Below are 14,907 nucleotides of genomic sequence, written 5' to 3' on the forward strand. Positions count from 1 at the left end.
CGTCAGGATGGCCACCAGAGGACATTACCTTCAATCTCATCTGTGCTCCCCAGTTCCAGATGATATTAGGAATGCCTTGGTTGGAGATCCACAACCCTAAGATCGACTGGTGAAAATGAGTTCTGACCTTTCCCCAAGACTGTATGGACACCTGTTACACTCACAAACCCACCAACCCGACATCTAAGAAAGGAATCCTACTGGGTCTCACTGGTTCATTACCACGCAAATATCAGGATTACCAGGATGTCTTTCAAAAGGAGCAAGCAAACATCCTTCCTCCGCACAGGTCTTACGACTGCCAAATTGATCTCGTACCAGGAGCCCAGATACCCTGTAGTCGGATTTACGCTCCAACTGAGCAGGAGAACCAACACCTAAAAAGTTACCTCGACCAGTACCTGGCAAATGGCTTCATCCATCCGTCCAAATCCCCTTTCTCCTCGGCCCTCTTTTTTGTGCCTAAAAAGGAGGGCGGCTTAAGAACTTGCATTGACTATAGAGCACTAAACCAGATCATGGTGAAGAATAGATACCCGTTACCACTTATCCCAGAACTCCTGGATCAGGCAAAAAACGCCCAGATTTACACTAAACTGGACCTACTAGGGGCCTACCATCTTGTAAGGGTCAAAGAAGGAGACGAAGACAGCATTCTGCACTAAATATGGTCTCTCTGAATACCAGATTATGCCCTTTGGGCTCTGTAATGCCCCTGTGGCGTTCCAGTTTTTTCTGAATGACGTGCTCTGTGAATTACTGGATGTTTGCGCACTAGTCTACATTGATGACATTCTCATTTATTCAACTTCCAAAGAAGACCACATCAGTCATGTCCAGGCAGTTCTATAAAAGCTTCGACAACCTCGACTGTTTGCCAAGTTAGAAAAGTGTTTCTTCCATGTAACAGAGGTCGAATTTCTTGGCTTTATTCTCACACCACGAGGCGTTCGCATGGATACACGCAAGGTGGACTCTATCCTTCAATGGCCCGCACCGAAATCTACGAAAGGAGTACAAAGTGTGCTCGGGTTCGCCAACTTCTATCGTCGATTTATTCCCGGTTTCTCTCAGATTGTCCATCCTATTACCTCCCTGCTGCGAAAAAACAAACAATTCTGTTGGTCTACGGAGGTAGAGGACGCCTTCCAAAAACTAAAGCTAGCATTTACCACAGCACCAGTTCTACGACACCCGCAACCAGACTTGCCATACGTGGTCGAAACAGATGCCTCCAACATAGAAATGGGAGCTATGTTGTCACAACGGAACCCTGAAACAGGACAGTTACATCCCGTGACATTCTGGTCCCATATGTTTTCGGCTCCTGAATTGAACTTTGCAATCACTGACAAAGAATTACTAGCAATCAAGGCAGTGTTTAAAGCGTGGAGACATTATCTTCTCGGAGCCAGACATACAGTCATTGTCATCACGGATCACCGCAACCTACAATACTTAAAGACTGCTAAGGCGCGATCATCGCGCCAACTTCGTTGGACCCTCTTCTTTGTTGAATATGACTTTATCATTACCTATAGACCAGGAGTACGCAATGGAAAGGCAGACGCCCTGTCCCGCATGAGCAAGGAAAAGGAAGCTTTCACTACACCAGACCCTGTGGCCATCATTCCTGAAGAACGGATCCAAAACACGATTGTTGCAACTGCCTGTTTGGATGACTTTAAACCCGACTTGCAGTGCCAGATGAGTCAATCTGGCCAATGGGAATGGCTATTGAAAGGAGACCGATATACCAATAAAAACAATCTACCATATTTCCAAGGGTGACTGTACATTCCAGATGAAAAACTGCAAAATCAAATCATAGCCAACTATCATGATTTCTTGGTGGAAGGACATCCAGGAATAGCAAAGACTCAGGCTAAAATAAAGAAAAGCTATTGGTGGCCAACTTCGAGAAAGGACATTGCCCAATTCATCGCGACCTGTGTCTGCGCTGCACACAAATCCCAAAAGCAAAATCCGGCTGGTCTATTACGTCCATTGATGGTACCGCCAGCGCCTTGGCACACTCTGTCCATGGACTTTATCACAGATCTTCATTCCTGTAACGGATACAACACCATCTTGGTTATCGTGGATTTGTTCTCCAAAATGGCTCACTTCATTCCTTTGAAAGGACTCCCTACTGCTTCTGCTCTTGCTACAGTGTTTCTGGAACAGATTGTGCGACTGCATGGGTTCCCATCTGTACTAATATCGGATCGTGGAACACAATTCGTTTCAACATTCTGGCGAAGGTGTTATAAAGTTGCCAAGATTGACCTTCGGCTGTCCACAAGCCATCACCCTCAAACCTATGACCAGACCGAACGCACCAACCAGACATTAGAACAGTATCTAAGATGTATGTTACAACAATCCGAAGACCCCTGTAAAAACATCCTTTGGTTAGCGGAGTATGCATACAACAATTCCATCCACACCAGTACAGGGAAAAGTCTGTTTTACACTGTGTACGGCCGACATCCACAGACATCGGTTTTTGATCCACTCGACACATTGAAAATGCCAGCAATAGCAAACTTGCACAAAACCATCACCCAGGTTTTAAAAGAAGCAGCCGAGAATCTGGCCAGAACCAAAGAGAGACAAAAAAGGTTTGCAGATCAACACCGAAGGGAAGCTCCCAGTTACCAGGTCGGAGACAAGGTCTGGTTAGCATCTAAAAACATCCCACTGAAAGGACCAAGGGCTTTCCGCCCCAGATATTTGGTGCCCTACACTATCAAAGCCATAATGAATCCTGCCGCCATGAAATTGGAGCTGCCATCCAATATGCGAATCCATCTGGCGTTTCATGTTTCCATCCTCAAACCAATGAAACCAGGTACACAGAGCAATACTCCACCAGATCCTGATATAGTTGAAGTAGAACCAGAGTATTTGGTCAAAACTATCTTGGATTCCAAGATGATCCGGTCCAAGTTATATTATCTTATAGATTGGAAAGGCTATGGACCTCAAGACCGAACCTGGGAACCTAGTGAACATGTCCACACGCCACGACTAATCTAACGGTTCCACCGCAGTAAACCCACCAAACGAGGACCAGGAGAAGGACCACCCTTGAGAGGGGCCTTGCGGGGCAGTGCTGTCATGGTCACTGGTCCAATGGGCCCAAGGACACTGACATTGTGCCATCAGGGGAAGAGGACAAAGGGTCACAATCATAGGGGGCCCGTGTGGACAAAGTCCTGGCGCCATCTCATGAAAGTCAGTAAACAGGAACACTTTATTTTGTGTAAAAATGCTTTTACTCTGGAGCTTCATTTTTCTGAAGCAGCTCCACGTGCACATTGTTCGGGTGTGGCCTCCCTGAGTTACTGTGCACGTGCTGACTCAGGGAGTGGCAAGGTGTGGCAGGCAAGCCAGGCCTGATGGGCGTGGCCTCACAAACTTGGCTATATAGGCCACTCCGATCCACATGCCAGCGCTTCGCGTTAATCTGCATTCGCATGCAGCGTAACGCTTACCGCCGCCTGGGATAAAGCAGGCTTACCTTGGGAATCCAGTCTCCCGCCTACACACTTGCAGCCTGGAACCAGCATTCAACCGGATTTCTTCACTCGCCGAACCCGACGTCCGTTCTTCCATCATCTTCATCCCCCGGAATGCAAGAATCCTGCTCTTGACACTGTAGCACGACGCATTCTTCATCTCCAAAGGCAGACCCTGTAAAAGGACGAAAGACAAGGTTAGACATAACGAACATTCAGATTAAGGTTGTGCTTGTACAATTCTTTGTGCTCATCCTTAAACACCCACTTACCTGCTGCCGGACCACCGCGGGAGCATCCCCTTCTCATTGGGCGCTGCCTCGTACTCCGTAGCTCTGCTGGGCCGCACAATCACACCTATTTGGGAGAAAGCAGAGATAGACATTAATAACGAGCGGACAACGGGTTGTGGAAAGAACAATACACATACTTCACGACAATCGAAGGGTAACGAGAAAGGGTAGACAAAGAGAAAACTGAAAGACACTTACCAGAGAGGCGTGGAATAGTCGCAGCTCGACTGGACAACCACGTGTGAAGGGCCAGTGAAGGAACTCGGTCCTCATCATAAAAGCGCCCCTGCCAGAAGTAGCAGGACGGAGACCTTGCCATTAAGAATCAGCAGGTGAGCCTTAATGGGTCGATGCATGCTCACAGAAACCACGCTATGGGAAGAAGGGTTTGAGAGGGGAATCAGTCACAGGCTGGCAAACTCACGTCCTCTCATATCTACGCAGGAGCAGTGCTACAATTCACTGCAGCCCACAGCCAATTTGCAGAGGAAGAAGGTAGGCAGAGGGGATCTGCTTCCTGGTAGGGCTGCAACCGTGCCCCAATGCCCCGCAGAGACCACGTGACCGTAACATTTCTTTTGGGGCTGCATGTGCGTTATACGGTTTGACAGTAATTCAGCATAAGCGTTATCCAATTCCAGTTTAACATATCCCCAATTTATGAAAATTGCGCAAAAATACCAGGTCACAGAATTCAACCAAGGAAAATTAAGTCAAAGTCTACTTGGTTGAGTACCCTTAAAAGTTTTGGTGTCAAAATAATTGGCAAGATTGAAAAAATGAACATGTGAAAAGCAAGCGATGAAGTTATATGTTACATGCAAAAAAAAAGTCTAACAGGTTCAAAATAACATGCAGGTCTATAGCGAGCACTTGAACTGCATACAAATTATTTAACAACCCAACCAGACAATATATGAATCATTATATAAACATTTTGAGCAAAGAAATTATGGTGAGGGGCGACTTATTCATAATGAGTGGCGACCTGCCACCATCTGCTCTCTATGAAAGAGGCAATATCACAGAACAGCTCACAGGATCGCTGCCTCTCCCTGTAGCAAGCATGCAGGTCATTCTGGTGCATCGTGTGGGACAGGCATTGTATCAAGAAAGACACAAAGATGTTAGTTTCAAAACCTTTATTTACTAAGGTTCCTGGGATGGTGTAATGCCTAACTGGCCCTAACTCTAAAGGGACAGTTCCTTTAACTGATGTTTCTAAGGGCCGTCGATGTCGGATAGTCCATAATAAAAATCTGTCTGTGTCTAAACCTATACTTGCCCTCAATCTTTACAAATATGTGACAGTAAGTCTTTAAAAGGGAAAAATAGATGTGCAATAGAAAATAGGAAACCAACGTTGGTTTCAGGTGGTCTTCTCACCAGGTGTAGTTTGGTCAATGTCACAAAAATTAGTTCAATCAAAAAAGGGCTGTTCATAAGACCTTCTTCACAGAGCCCTTGCAATATCCTCAAATACTTACAGTGTCTTTGGTTCCTTGGGGTTCCCTTCCCCAAGATTCAACCTGTCCAAGTTTCAAACACCACAAAAGAAATAGAACACAGTTCCTTTTTAAACTTCTCAGGGTTCCTTTCCCCAAGCTTCAATCCTTTCAACACTACAAAACAATAAGACTCCAACTTTGCTAGACCTCTCAGGGTTCCCTTCCCCAAGCTTAGGTCCCTTTCTGCTTTCAAACACAAGTTCAGCTTGTCAGGATGTACCTTTCCTTTTATGGACAGTTCTTTCACACACACTTTACTTGTGGGGTACAATCAGAGACTTTCGTATCCACCCGGGTCTTTGCTCCTCATAGGTGTGACCACTCTGATCTGTAACCCCTCTCTTTAATACTTGCTCTTCTTTTTAAACCTTTCACTTACAGGTGCTTCCTGTCCCCTTTCTTGTTCTCCTTTACTTCCTCCTCGTATACACTTGCACCTTCCCTTAGCTGTTCCCTTTTTTCCACTGTGCACTCTTGCACCCTCCTTTGGTTTCTTTTCGTGCCTCTTGCGGACTTCACAGACTGTTTTCCGTTAACGTGCACCCTTGCACCTGTCCTTTTCTTTCCTGCGCTTCCTGCACACTTGACACACTCGCTTTACCGTGCACGCTCTGCACTCTATAAAAGTCTTTCTCTTTTCCTTCTTTGCACTCTTAAAAATTATTTTCTTTTACTTTACTTTTGTTCCATGCCGCTAACGCAACTTCCTTCTTTCTATTTCTCTTATTCAGATTCTTCCTTACACTTCGGATTATTTCTTACACTTTCTGTCCTTCGCATACTTTATCTCACTTTCCGCTCCGTGCCGCTTTAGAACTGTCTTTCTCCCGCTCTGCTTCAGTCAAACGCATGCAGCAGAGTTTCTCTCTCCCCGGGCAGCGTCGTGCTGAAAAGCAGTCTCTCTGGATATACAGGGTTGAGGTCAGGGCCTCACCACCTGTCCCTCAGGCACCCTTGGGACTGGCGCATGTCCCAAGGGAACGAGCATTTTACCGAACGCCACCAGCAGGATAAAGGCTGCCTTATGCCAGCTCCTCTGAGGCACGGCTCCCTAACCACACTGCAGCCCCTCACAAAACCTTGGCCAGCATCGGCATGCCGTTCTCCTCCAGGTTTCAACTCCTGCTGCTCACTGCTCCTTGGCTTTTCTGGTCCGGACAGCATCCCCAGCTTGCTCACCTTGTGAAAACCCACACCTTTTATAGTTGAAAAAACAGTCAAGTGGAGTGAGTGGTCATTATTAAATGCCTGACCCTCCCTGACTCTCTATAGTAGGTTTCCCTTACTTACCCCATGTTGTTTCTATGGAACATCTTCAATGACCTTAGTTGCCTCCTCCTCGTCTCAGTATTTGTTGGAAATGGGGAGGGGGAGAGGAGGCGAGATTCAAAATACCCCATGAAGGTTGAGGGAGAGTGGGTTGGCGTATTATTGCGAATGGGGGAATACCATGTCTCGTCCTTGGGTATCCTCCTCCCAAACCCTTGTGACCCTCCACGCAGGTGATCCAACCTCGCTTGTCCAACCCCAGGGTCTGGATCCAAAAGTGATGGCCCTTTCCTGGCCCCCTGAATGGAAGATCCCATGGGAGTAGGTGGGAGAACACGGTCAGGTTTCTCACAGTAGCCACTGGGCGATGCCTGGCTTGCACAAACAGCTCTTTGACATATTGAGGGCTCCAGCTTCACAAAAATGGTCTAAAATGACATTTATGAAATAGTGTTTGCAATGGCATCAACAGGGGTTTTACAGCGGCACTGCAGGCACATCCCGCATACTGTTGGTGACCAGGCATCTACTGGAATTTCCAAGTGTTAGATAATAATTTGTAAATTGTATGGTGTTTTGGCCATTTTTTTGCAAAAGCAGTTCTCATCAATTGCACCATTTCAATGCAATATCACAACGCTAACAATCCCCTGCCAGAATTTGAACATATGCGTACAGGTTCGCCACAGATCCCTGTTTGTGTAAATAGCCAAAGGGGATCAACCCAATAAATTGCTCGCCCATCCCATGGCTCTCCTCAATGTTCTGTCCCTGTATTAACACTCTGTTTTGTACATTGCTGTTACTTAGTAATTAGGTTTATGCTATATTAATCCTATACATATCGAAATATATACATACAAACCACTGCTCCCTTTTCTCACCTAATTACTATATATGTACTCCTGCTTCGTAAAGCATTGGCTGAAACATAACTCTTATACCCTGTTTTGTAAGTCCTGGCATTGATAGCACATGTCAGTTTACATTCCTGTTTAGTTTTATAAATGTAAGTGGACAAGTACCAGAATTCAGTGCAGTTAGTGGTTTTCTACTTTAACTTCAATGTAAAATTGCTGTTGGAGCTTGAATTCCTGTATTGGGATACACATAAGGGTGGGCTCCTCCATATCACAGCAAATTCCACCTTAACCTAATACAATTTGGGCACTACTGCCTTAAAAGGGAGAAAGCCAGTACCTTCAAATAAAAAAATAATAATAATTCACAATTACCATAAACAGCAGCACATACCGCTAGATGTACCTTTTATCTTGGAAGTCGTACTCACACAGATTATCTTTTTTCTACACATACACATACATACGCTGAGCAAAATACGGTTACATACAGCTGTAGCTTTATTTTCCCCATTCTGGTTGAAAGCCTACAATGACCAGCATGCAAAGTAATACTAACCAAAATACATCTAAAGAAATACACCTTCCCTTTCTAAACAGCCATCATTTGCACCTCTTGGGGACAATGGCACAACACACATTTCCCATTTGCTTTTGTTATTGATAGCTAACCCCTTGTTGGGACAGTGTCCCAAGCCCTTCAAGCCATGATGCAACCACTGTGCACACAGCTTTGGACTGTTTGCTTTGCAGGAAGAGGAGAGGGTCGGGGCAGGTTAAGAGGTCCATGGACCTCAGACACTAAACTAAACACACACTGCTCATTTTAGCATCTAATGAGAAGAGCTACTGGGAAGCCTCAGGCGAGCTACCAGTGGCCTCACAATCTACTGGGTGTAGACCCTGGCTATAGAGGGAAGACCGGTCTAAGCATGAAAAGTCAATTTGGAGATTGCTTGCTTCAGTTTTGGAAATGTTACTGCAAGATACAGAAACCTTTGATTGAATGCAAGTAGAATCAACTCATTGGTAAACACTTCGAACGGTTTTCATTTCACAGGAGATAATTGGTTTGAGAACGGCCATTTGTGCATTTTGCCAACCTGTTTTAAAGACGTCCAGTGTATGAATATTCCGCTGGGATGACTGGTTTAGTAAACGTGTTTTGAAGGAATGTGTTTTGCAGGCTTCAATATTTGCACTTGCCACTAGCTATTGGGGGAGTGACAACTAAGAGCTGTCTAGCACAGACCCGCCAACACCACTGCCTGTGTTGAGAATGTAGTCCTAATCCATCCCCCAGAATATGGAACTTCCATGAGAAGCAACAGAATATGGCTAGACAGCTAGGAATACATAGCCTTGCTCTTGCTGCGCATATATGCATTACATGAGGATTGCAATTTATGATTGCCATTGCCAAATTATTTTAGCCCACTCTTCTTGTTCTTCAGGCATTAGGGGCTGCATCCCAACTGGCTTATCATATCAGACTCTGGATAGGGGGTCTTGACTGCACAGAGTGTGCAAAAAACAAGGGGGTTACAGAGTAGGGTGCTCGCGCCAAACTACGTACTTCCTTGCTGCTCCTGCAACGTCAGTGAGAACGTTTGGGGCAGAACAGTTGATGATGCACTACAAGCACGAAACACGGTTACACGCCCATCTTTTTCCGCATTATCGCCCGCAGGCACATTTTGGAGCAGCAGCAGAAATGCGCTAAGCCACCTAGGAAAAGAATGGCAACGTGTAGAATGTTGTCCACAAATTCTTACATTCTTCCCGAGTTATCAAATTGCTGGAAACCCATTGCAAGTGATTTTAATTTTTATGCTCAGCACATAACTATCACATCACAATTTTACCTTTAAGCATAGTACGCGTTTCAGTTTTCAGTACCTTAAAATTTGGGCCTGGATCGCGGCGAATTCTGTTCAGCCATTCCTGGTGCCTCTTGGGTTCAGCATGGACAGCAGGAATTCTATGAAAAGAAATTATCTTTCCTGCATTGTATCGTGAGTCGCTGGTACAGAATGGGACGCAACAATGGTACGCCGCCATCTATTTTATTAACAGGTACAGCTGTATTTCAAGATAAACACAAGGGAATTGCTTTAAGTTCTACATTAACCGTATACAATTAAAAAGAACATTTGATCTTACTTCTGTTAAAATTATGACAAACAAGCCAGCAGCAAGTTTAAGTGCTAAATGGAACTTCATTACAATGATTTCATCTTCATTTTGCCATACACGAGCCCAGTGTTTTCCTTCAAAAAAGGCAAAATTAAAAAGGACTCACCTTAGGGACTACTGTACTCCACTCGCGGGGAAGGGAACTTAGTTCCTCCAGTGTCAAGTCCCTCTTTCTTCGTACTTATGATAGACTATGAAGAGGCAGCAGTGGTTCTGACTCTTGTCTATCCAAAGAGGTTTTTGCAGAACTGCTTGGCCAAACCTGCCATGTCCTAGTAGGCTGGAGGCCAAGCAGCAATGATGGCAAAAAGCAGAAGGCAAGGCACAATGGTGGCTCTGGCAATTACCCCCGCAAGGAACGTGCCTCTGGAAGGCAATTGAAAACATTTTGGCCTCAACAGTATGGCCATGAACTCCCTTGGCAGGGTGCAGTCCCTAACCTCTATAACCCTCTACAATGCAAGACACTATTCACCTACAGTCACTTGTTTTGGAAGCCGACTGACTACAAGACTTTCCCCATGAAGGACAAAGACCCCACCTGAGGACCTTGGGAATCCAGCAATCCCATCAGCCACTTCCTCCTCCTGTTCATCACATGTATCTGCCGAATCTGCAGGTTCAAAAGAGTGAAGAGCCAGTAGAGATGGAATGGATGGGGACACTGGAAGCACTCAGGTGGTAAATGTTTGTGGAGGCAGATGAGGAAGTTCTTAGGCAGGAAAAAGATCTTCCTGCTCTTTAGGTCTGTGCATTAGTGCCGGTGGGAAAGGCGCCCCAGAAGCCAAAATAACAAAGATGTTCAAGAGGGATCCACCAGAACTGCTGGCAGATGGGGCAACATCTTCCCAATAATATCCTTAAATGTAGCCCTGCTTGGCTGAGGATTGCATGAAATGTTCAAATTTTGCGGGAAAACCTATACTGCAAAGAAGGCTGTTGCGACTTAACTGGGTGAGTCCAGAGTGACTGGCAGGCGGGAAACCAAGCACGTCCCCAATGCCCCACTAACCCCCAAACAACCATTGGTCCAAGTACAACAACAAAAAAAGATGACGAGGAATGAAGGAAGTTCGGCCGTAGGAGGAATAACCTCGATGGGGTTGACCAATAAAACATTGGAGCAAAGTGGTCCAAACCCTGAAGTGACGTGGGTATTGCAGAAAGGCCAACGGCCCAGAAGCCTCCTGCATCCAGGTTTCTCGCTTATGATAGCTGCTATTTTGTATTTTTTGGCACCATCCGCCATCTTGTGAGAGCACTCTTGTGTGCTTGTGCAAATGGCCCTTGGAACCTTGGTCTTCCAGTGCAGTCATTTGATGCAACCCTCTGTCGAGGAGCCAGTCGACTTGGCCCCTTTGCATTACACTCTCCTCCCTGACGGCTACAAGATCCTCTCGGTGCACAGATCCACCCAGCCCGGAGGGGGAGTAGCTCTGATCTTTCCTGAGTGGATTCCTGCCGCTATCATCCCCACTCAAACATACTGCTCTTGTCAATGCCTTGTCTGCAGGCACTCGCTCTCTCTCTCTCCTAGCCACTCTCTTACTGTTGCTACTCTCTTATCGGCCCCTTGGTCAAATCACCTAATTTCTCTCTGAGTGGTCTGAAATCTCCTCTTCCCTCCTGGTCTCATTCACTCAACTTCTCCTCCTTGGTGACCTCAACATCCACCTTGCCTCTCCTTGTTCCTCAACCGTCCTCTTTTGCGACCTCTGCGATTCCCTCTCCCTTTCTATCCTCCCCTGTGGCTCGTCTCACTCTGCAGGACATACACTTGACATCTTGATCTCCTCTGGCCTCCACGTCTCTACCCCTCTGACCACTCCTCTCTCCTGGAGTGATCACATCCTCCTCTCCTCGCATCTCTCCCTCTCTTCCCCACAAGCCAAGCCTACCCCAACTCTGCCACCTATCTTTTCAGAAGTCCAAAGCCAAAAGCAACTACTGGTTTGACTCTGACCTAGCTACACTTAAAACTTAAGTGTAGGGCGGCCGAGAGAAAATGGAGGGCTTCTTGTTGATCCTCTGACAAACTGGCCTGTCACCTGCTCCAACGGCAATACCGACTTTCCGTCCTCACCAAGACGAGAGCCCACATTCAAGCCTGTGTCTCTGCGGTATCTAACAATTCGGCCGAACTCTTTAAAATCTGCAAGGAGCTGGCCAACCCTGCTGCAGTCTCTAGACATCCTCTTGCCTCCGAGGCTCTTTATAATGCCCTTGCCCCTCACTTCATCTCAAAAACACAGGTCATCCGGTCTACCCCCTCCTACCCTTCCCCTTCTCTCTGTCTCCGATTGCTGACCCTCCTTCAGCTACGCCCCCACTCTCTTTCTCAACCTTTCCTCTTTTCTCCACTGATGTGGTTGCTAGACAAATCCGATCTATGAATGCCTAATCAAATCAAGTTCATCCCTGTTCCACTAAAACCATCAAGGACCACATTGAAACCCTCGCTCCTGCCCTTGCCGATTTTTGCAGTCTCTACTTTTCCTCACGATCTTTCCCCTCCCCTTTGAAGCACTCCCTTGTGCATCCCTTCCTCAAGAAACCCACAGCTGACCCTTCTTGTCCAGCTAACTATTGCCCAATTTCCATTACTCCCTTTTTGGGTAAACTCCTGGAAAAGCTAGCCATCTCTCAGCTTAACCTTAATTCTGATTCTGTGGGCTCACTCCATGATCGCTAATCTGGCTTCAGAGCTGCCAGAAGCATGGAAACTGCTCTCTTGAACATCTGTGAAGACCTGCTCTCCAACCTTGACTCTAACATTCCCTCTGTCCTCATCCTAATCAATCTCTCTTCTGCCTTCGACAAGGTCAACTATATCACCCTGCTCAACCGCCTCCGTGACAACCTGGGTATCACTGATCAGGCTCTGGCCTGGCTGGCCCCTTTCCTCTCTGATCGACCCTCCCAGGTCCAACTTGGGTCTTTCCTATCATCTATTTCCCTCTCTACCTGTGGTGTTCCCCATGGGTCTAAGCTTTCGCCCTGGCTTTTCAACCAATGCCTGGCAACTCTCTCCCGCTGCATTGCTTTTTTCTGCTCAAATTTACAGTGCTATGCTGACGACACTCAAATCATTTTCAGGCTTCACTCAGCCACTTCCTCTCCTTCTCTCATCTCTGACTGCCTAACTGCCATTCGAGATTGGTGTCCTGCCAACGATTTTAGTCTAAATACCAACAAGACTGAGATTCTCATCGGTACACCTTCACCATCCTTTCCCCTCACTCTCTGGCCGGCCTCCATTGGCCCTCCTCCTACCCCTACCTGTGAGGCTAAGAACCTCGGGGTCATCTTTGACTCTACACTTTTCTTCTCCTCCCACATTTCTGATGTCTCTAACAAGTCAAACTTCCTATTGCACCTCCTCAGAGGTACTCTGCCTTTCCTCTCCTTCCCCCAGAAGCTTACTGTCTCCCAAGCTCTGGTTCGCTCTAGGCTGGACTACTGTAACAGCCTCTTTCTAAATCTACCTGCCTCCACTCTCCGCCCTTCACAACTAATCCAGAACAGGACTGCAAGACTTGTCCTTGGCCTGAAGCCATGGGATCGTATCTCTCCAGCTCTGAAATCTCTTCATTTGCTCCCAGTGGATGCAAGCATAACATTTAAAGCCCTCTGCATTGTCCACAAGGTTTTCTGGGGCCTGGGTCCAAAATACCTTCAACTATCGATCCGTAAATACCTCCCCTCTCGAGCTCTTCGCTCCTCTACCTCTAACTCCCTCAGAGTCACTGTTTTTTCTAAGAAACGAGCTGGGGGTAGATCTCTGTCTTCGGCTGGGGCCTCCCTTTGGAACAGCCTCCCTGCCACTCTGAAACTTGAGGAGAACCATCTCCAGTTCAGGAAGCACCTCAAGACCTTCCTCTTTGCTTCTGCCTTTGCCCCCCTTATCCCCTGCTGAATCTGTTTTCTCTCTCGGCACTGTGCACCTGGCCACCCTCTGTCCCCCGGGCCCAAGTACCTGCTCACCCTGCCACCCTCTTGCACTGCCTCCGGGCCACCCCTTGCACTGGGGTCTGTATCTGTAACCATACAGTCCCCCACCCTGCTTTTTCTTCTGCACTTATCAGTTATACCCTGTCGGCTAAACTTACCACTTGCTGGCTGCAATAACACTGATTATCGCCTTATTCATTTTTTTTTTATGTATTACTATTTATATGTTTCTCCTCTGTTCCGCACTTTCCACTTCTCCCCCCTTCCATGCACTTATCCCTCCTTTTCCCTTCCCATGCACTTGCGTCTTCTCAATGTCACTGGGCCTAGTAAGATCGTTGTTTTGTTTCTCCCCTGTTCCCCTCCCTTGCCTTGTCGCGCTCTGAAACACGTGTGTATGAGCGTGATATAAATAAAATATATCATATCATTGAGCCATCTTAGAGGGGTTATTGGGTATTGAGTGGGTTTTGAGTGAATGTGGATCCGCAGCAGGCATCTGCTTCTGGCAGCACCAAAGCCGTCTTTACCCAGCACAGACAAGGGAACTAAAGTGTATACACAGCCAATCAAATTGGAGGGATGCTTTGCTATGTACCAAAAAAGCTCTGGTGTGGTCCCTAGAAGGTATGGACTAAGGGGGACAGGGCGTCGGAGTACAAATATTATCAAGTGCATTCCCATGTAAAGGTCCCACAGCTTAATCTTCTCCAATAGAAAATTAATCTCAATACAACGTACCAATGTTCAGTCTTGAGGCTTAACTGGACAATGATAAAGATTAAAAAGGACGCACTCCCGAACTGCTCACCTCCTACAACCATGATGGTTCTTCTCGGTTTAACGTACCACCCTGTTATATGGCAAAATGCAAAGACTTCTAAGGTTAGCTACATCTACTTCAGTTCTTGTGAACTTTTCACGATATTGTGAATCTCTGTCTAGTAATATTGCTTTTGATGATAAAACAAGAAATATAACATTCAAGGGCTTCCCACAGATCTCCCTCCTTCAGAACTGTTTGGATGTGGCAGAACTGGAAAGACTCTCCAAAAGATTATTTTACTTCATAACATCTGGTGAATTGCATGCTTCAGACTTATTCACTTGAGTAATCCCTGTTCACACTTGCAAATGAATCCTGCCTAAAAGGTCCAAAACGTTTTTTTGTTATGAGCCCATTTAAAAGTATAGGGAAAGCAATCAAGAGAAGGAGTTAGATAAGTGGTTCATTTTAGTCGTTTGCAGAACTCTCCATTTTAAAGGTACAGGAAAACAACGAGCTGGTTGATGGTAGTCGATTAGA

At 46.3% G+C, this 14,907-nt stretch overlaps 1 protein-coding gene across 2 annotated transcripts in view; it reads right to left on the reverse strand.

Annotated features, from left to right (window-relative positions):
* LOC138527508 (uncharacterized) overlaps nt 1-14,907 on the reverse strand; it is a 155,552-nt gene that overhangs the window by 100,636 nt on the left and 40,009 nt on the right. Inside the window, exon 2 of one of the 2 annotated variants that reach the window (XM_069638753.1) lies at nt 9,354-9,536. The exons of the other annotated variant lie outside the window; for it this stretch is intronic. Coding sequence (XP_069494854.1) covers nt 9,354-9,515 — 162 coding nt within the window. The 5' untranslated portion in view covers nt 9,516-9,536. The remainder of the gene's footprint in view (nt 1-9,353; nt 9,537-14,907) is intronic. 2 annotated transcript variants of the gene reach the window in all.

The sequence above is a fragment of the Ambystoma mexicanum genome, chromosome 14, assembly GCF_040938575.1.
Source record: "Ambystoma mexicanum isolate Mex_15411 chromosome 14, UKY_AmexF1_1, whole genome shotgun sequence".
NCBI classification, from domain to species: Eukaryota; Metazoa; Chordata; class Amphibia; order Caudata; family Ambystomatidae; genus Ambystoma; species Ambystoma mexicanum.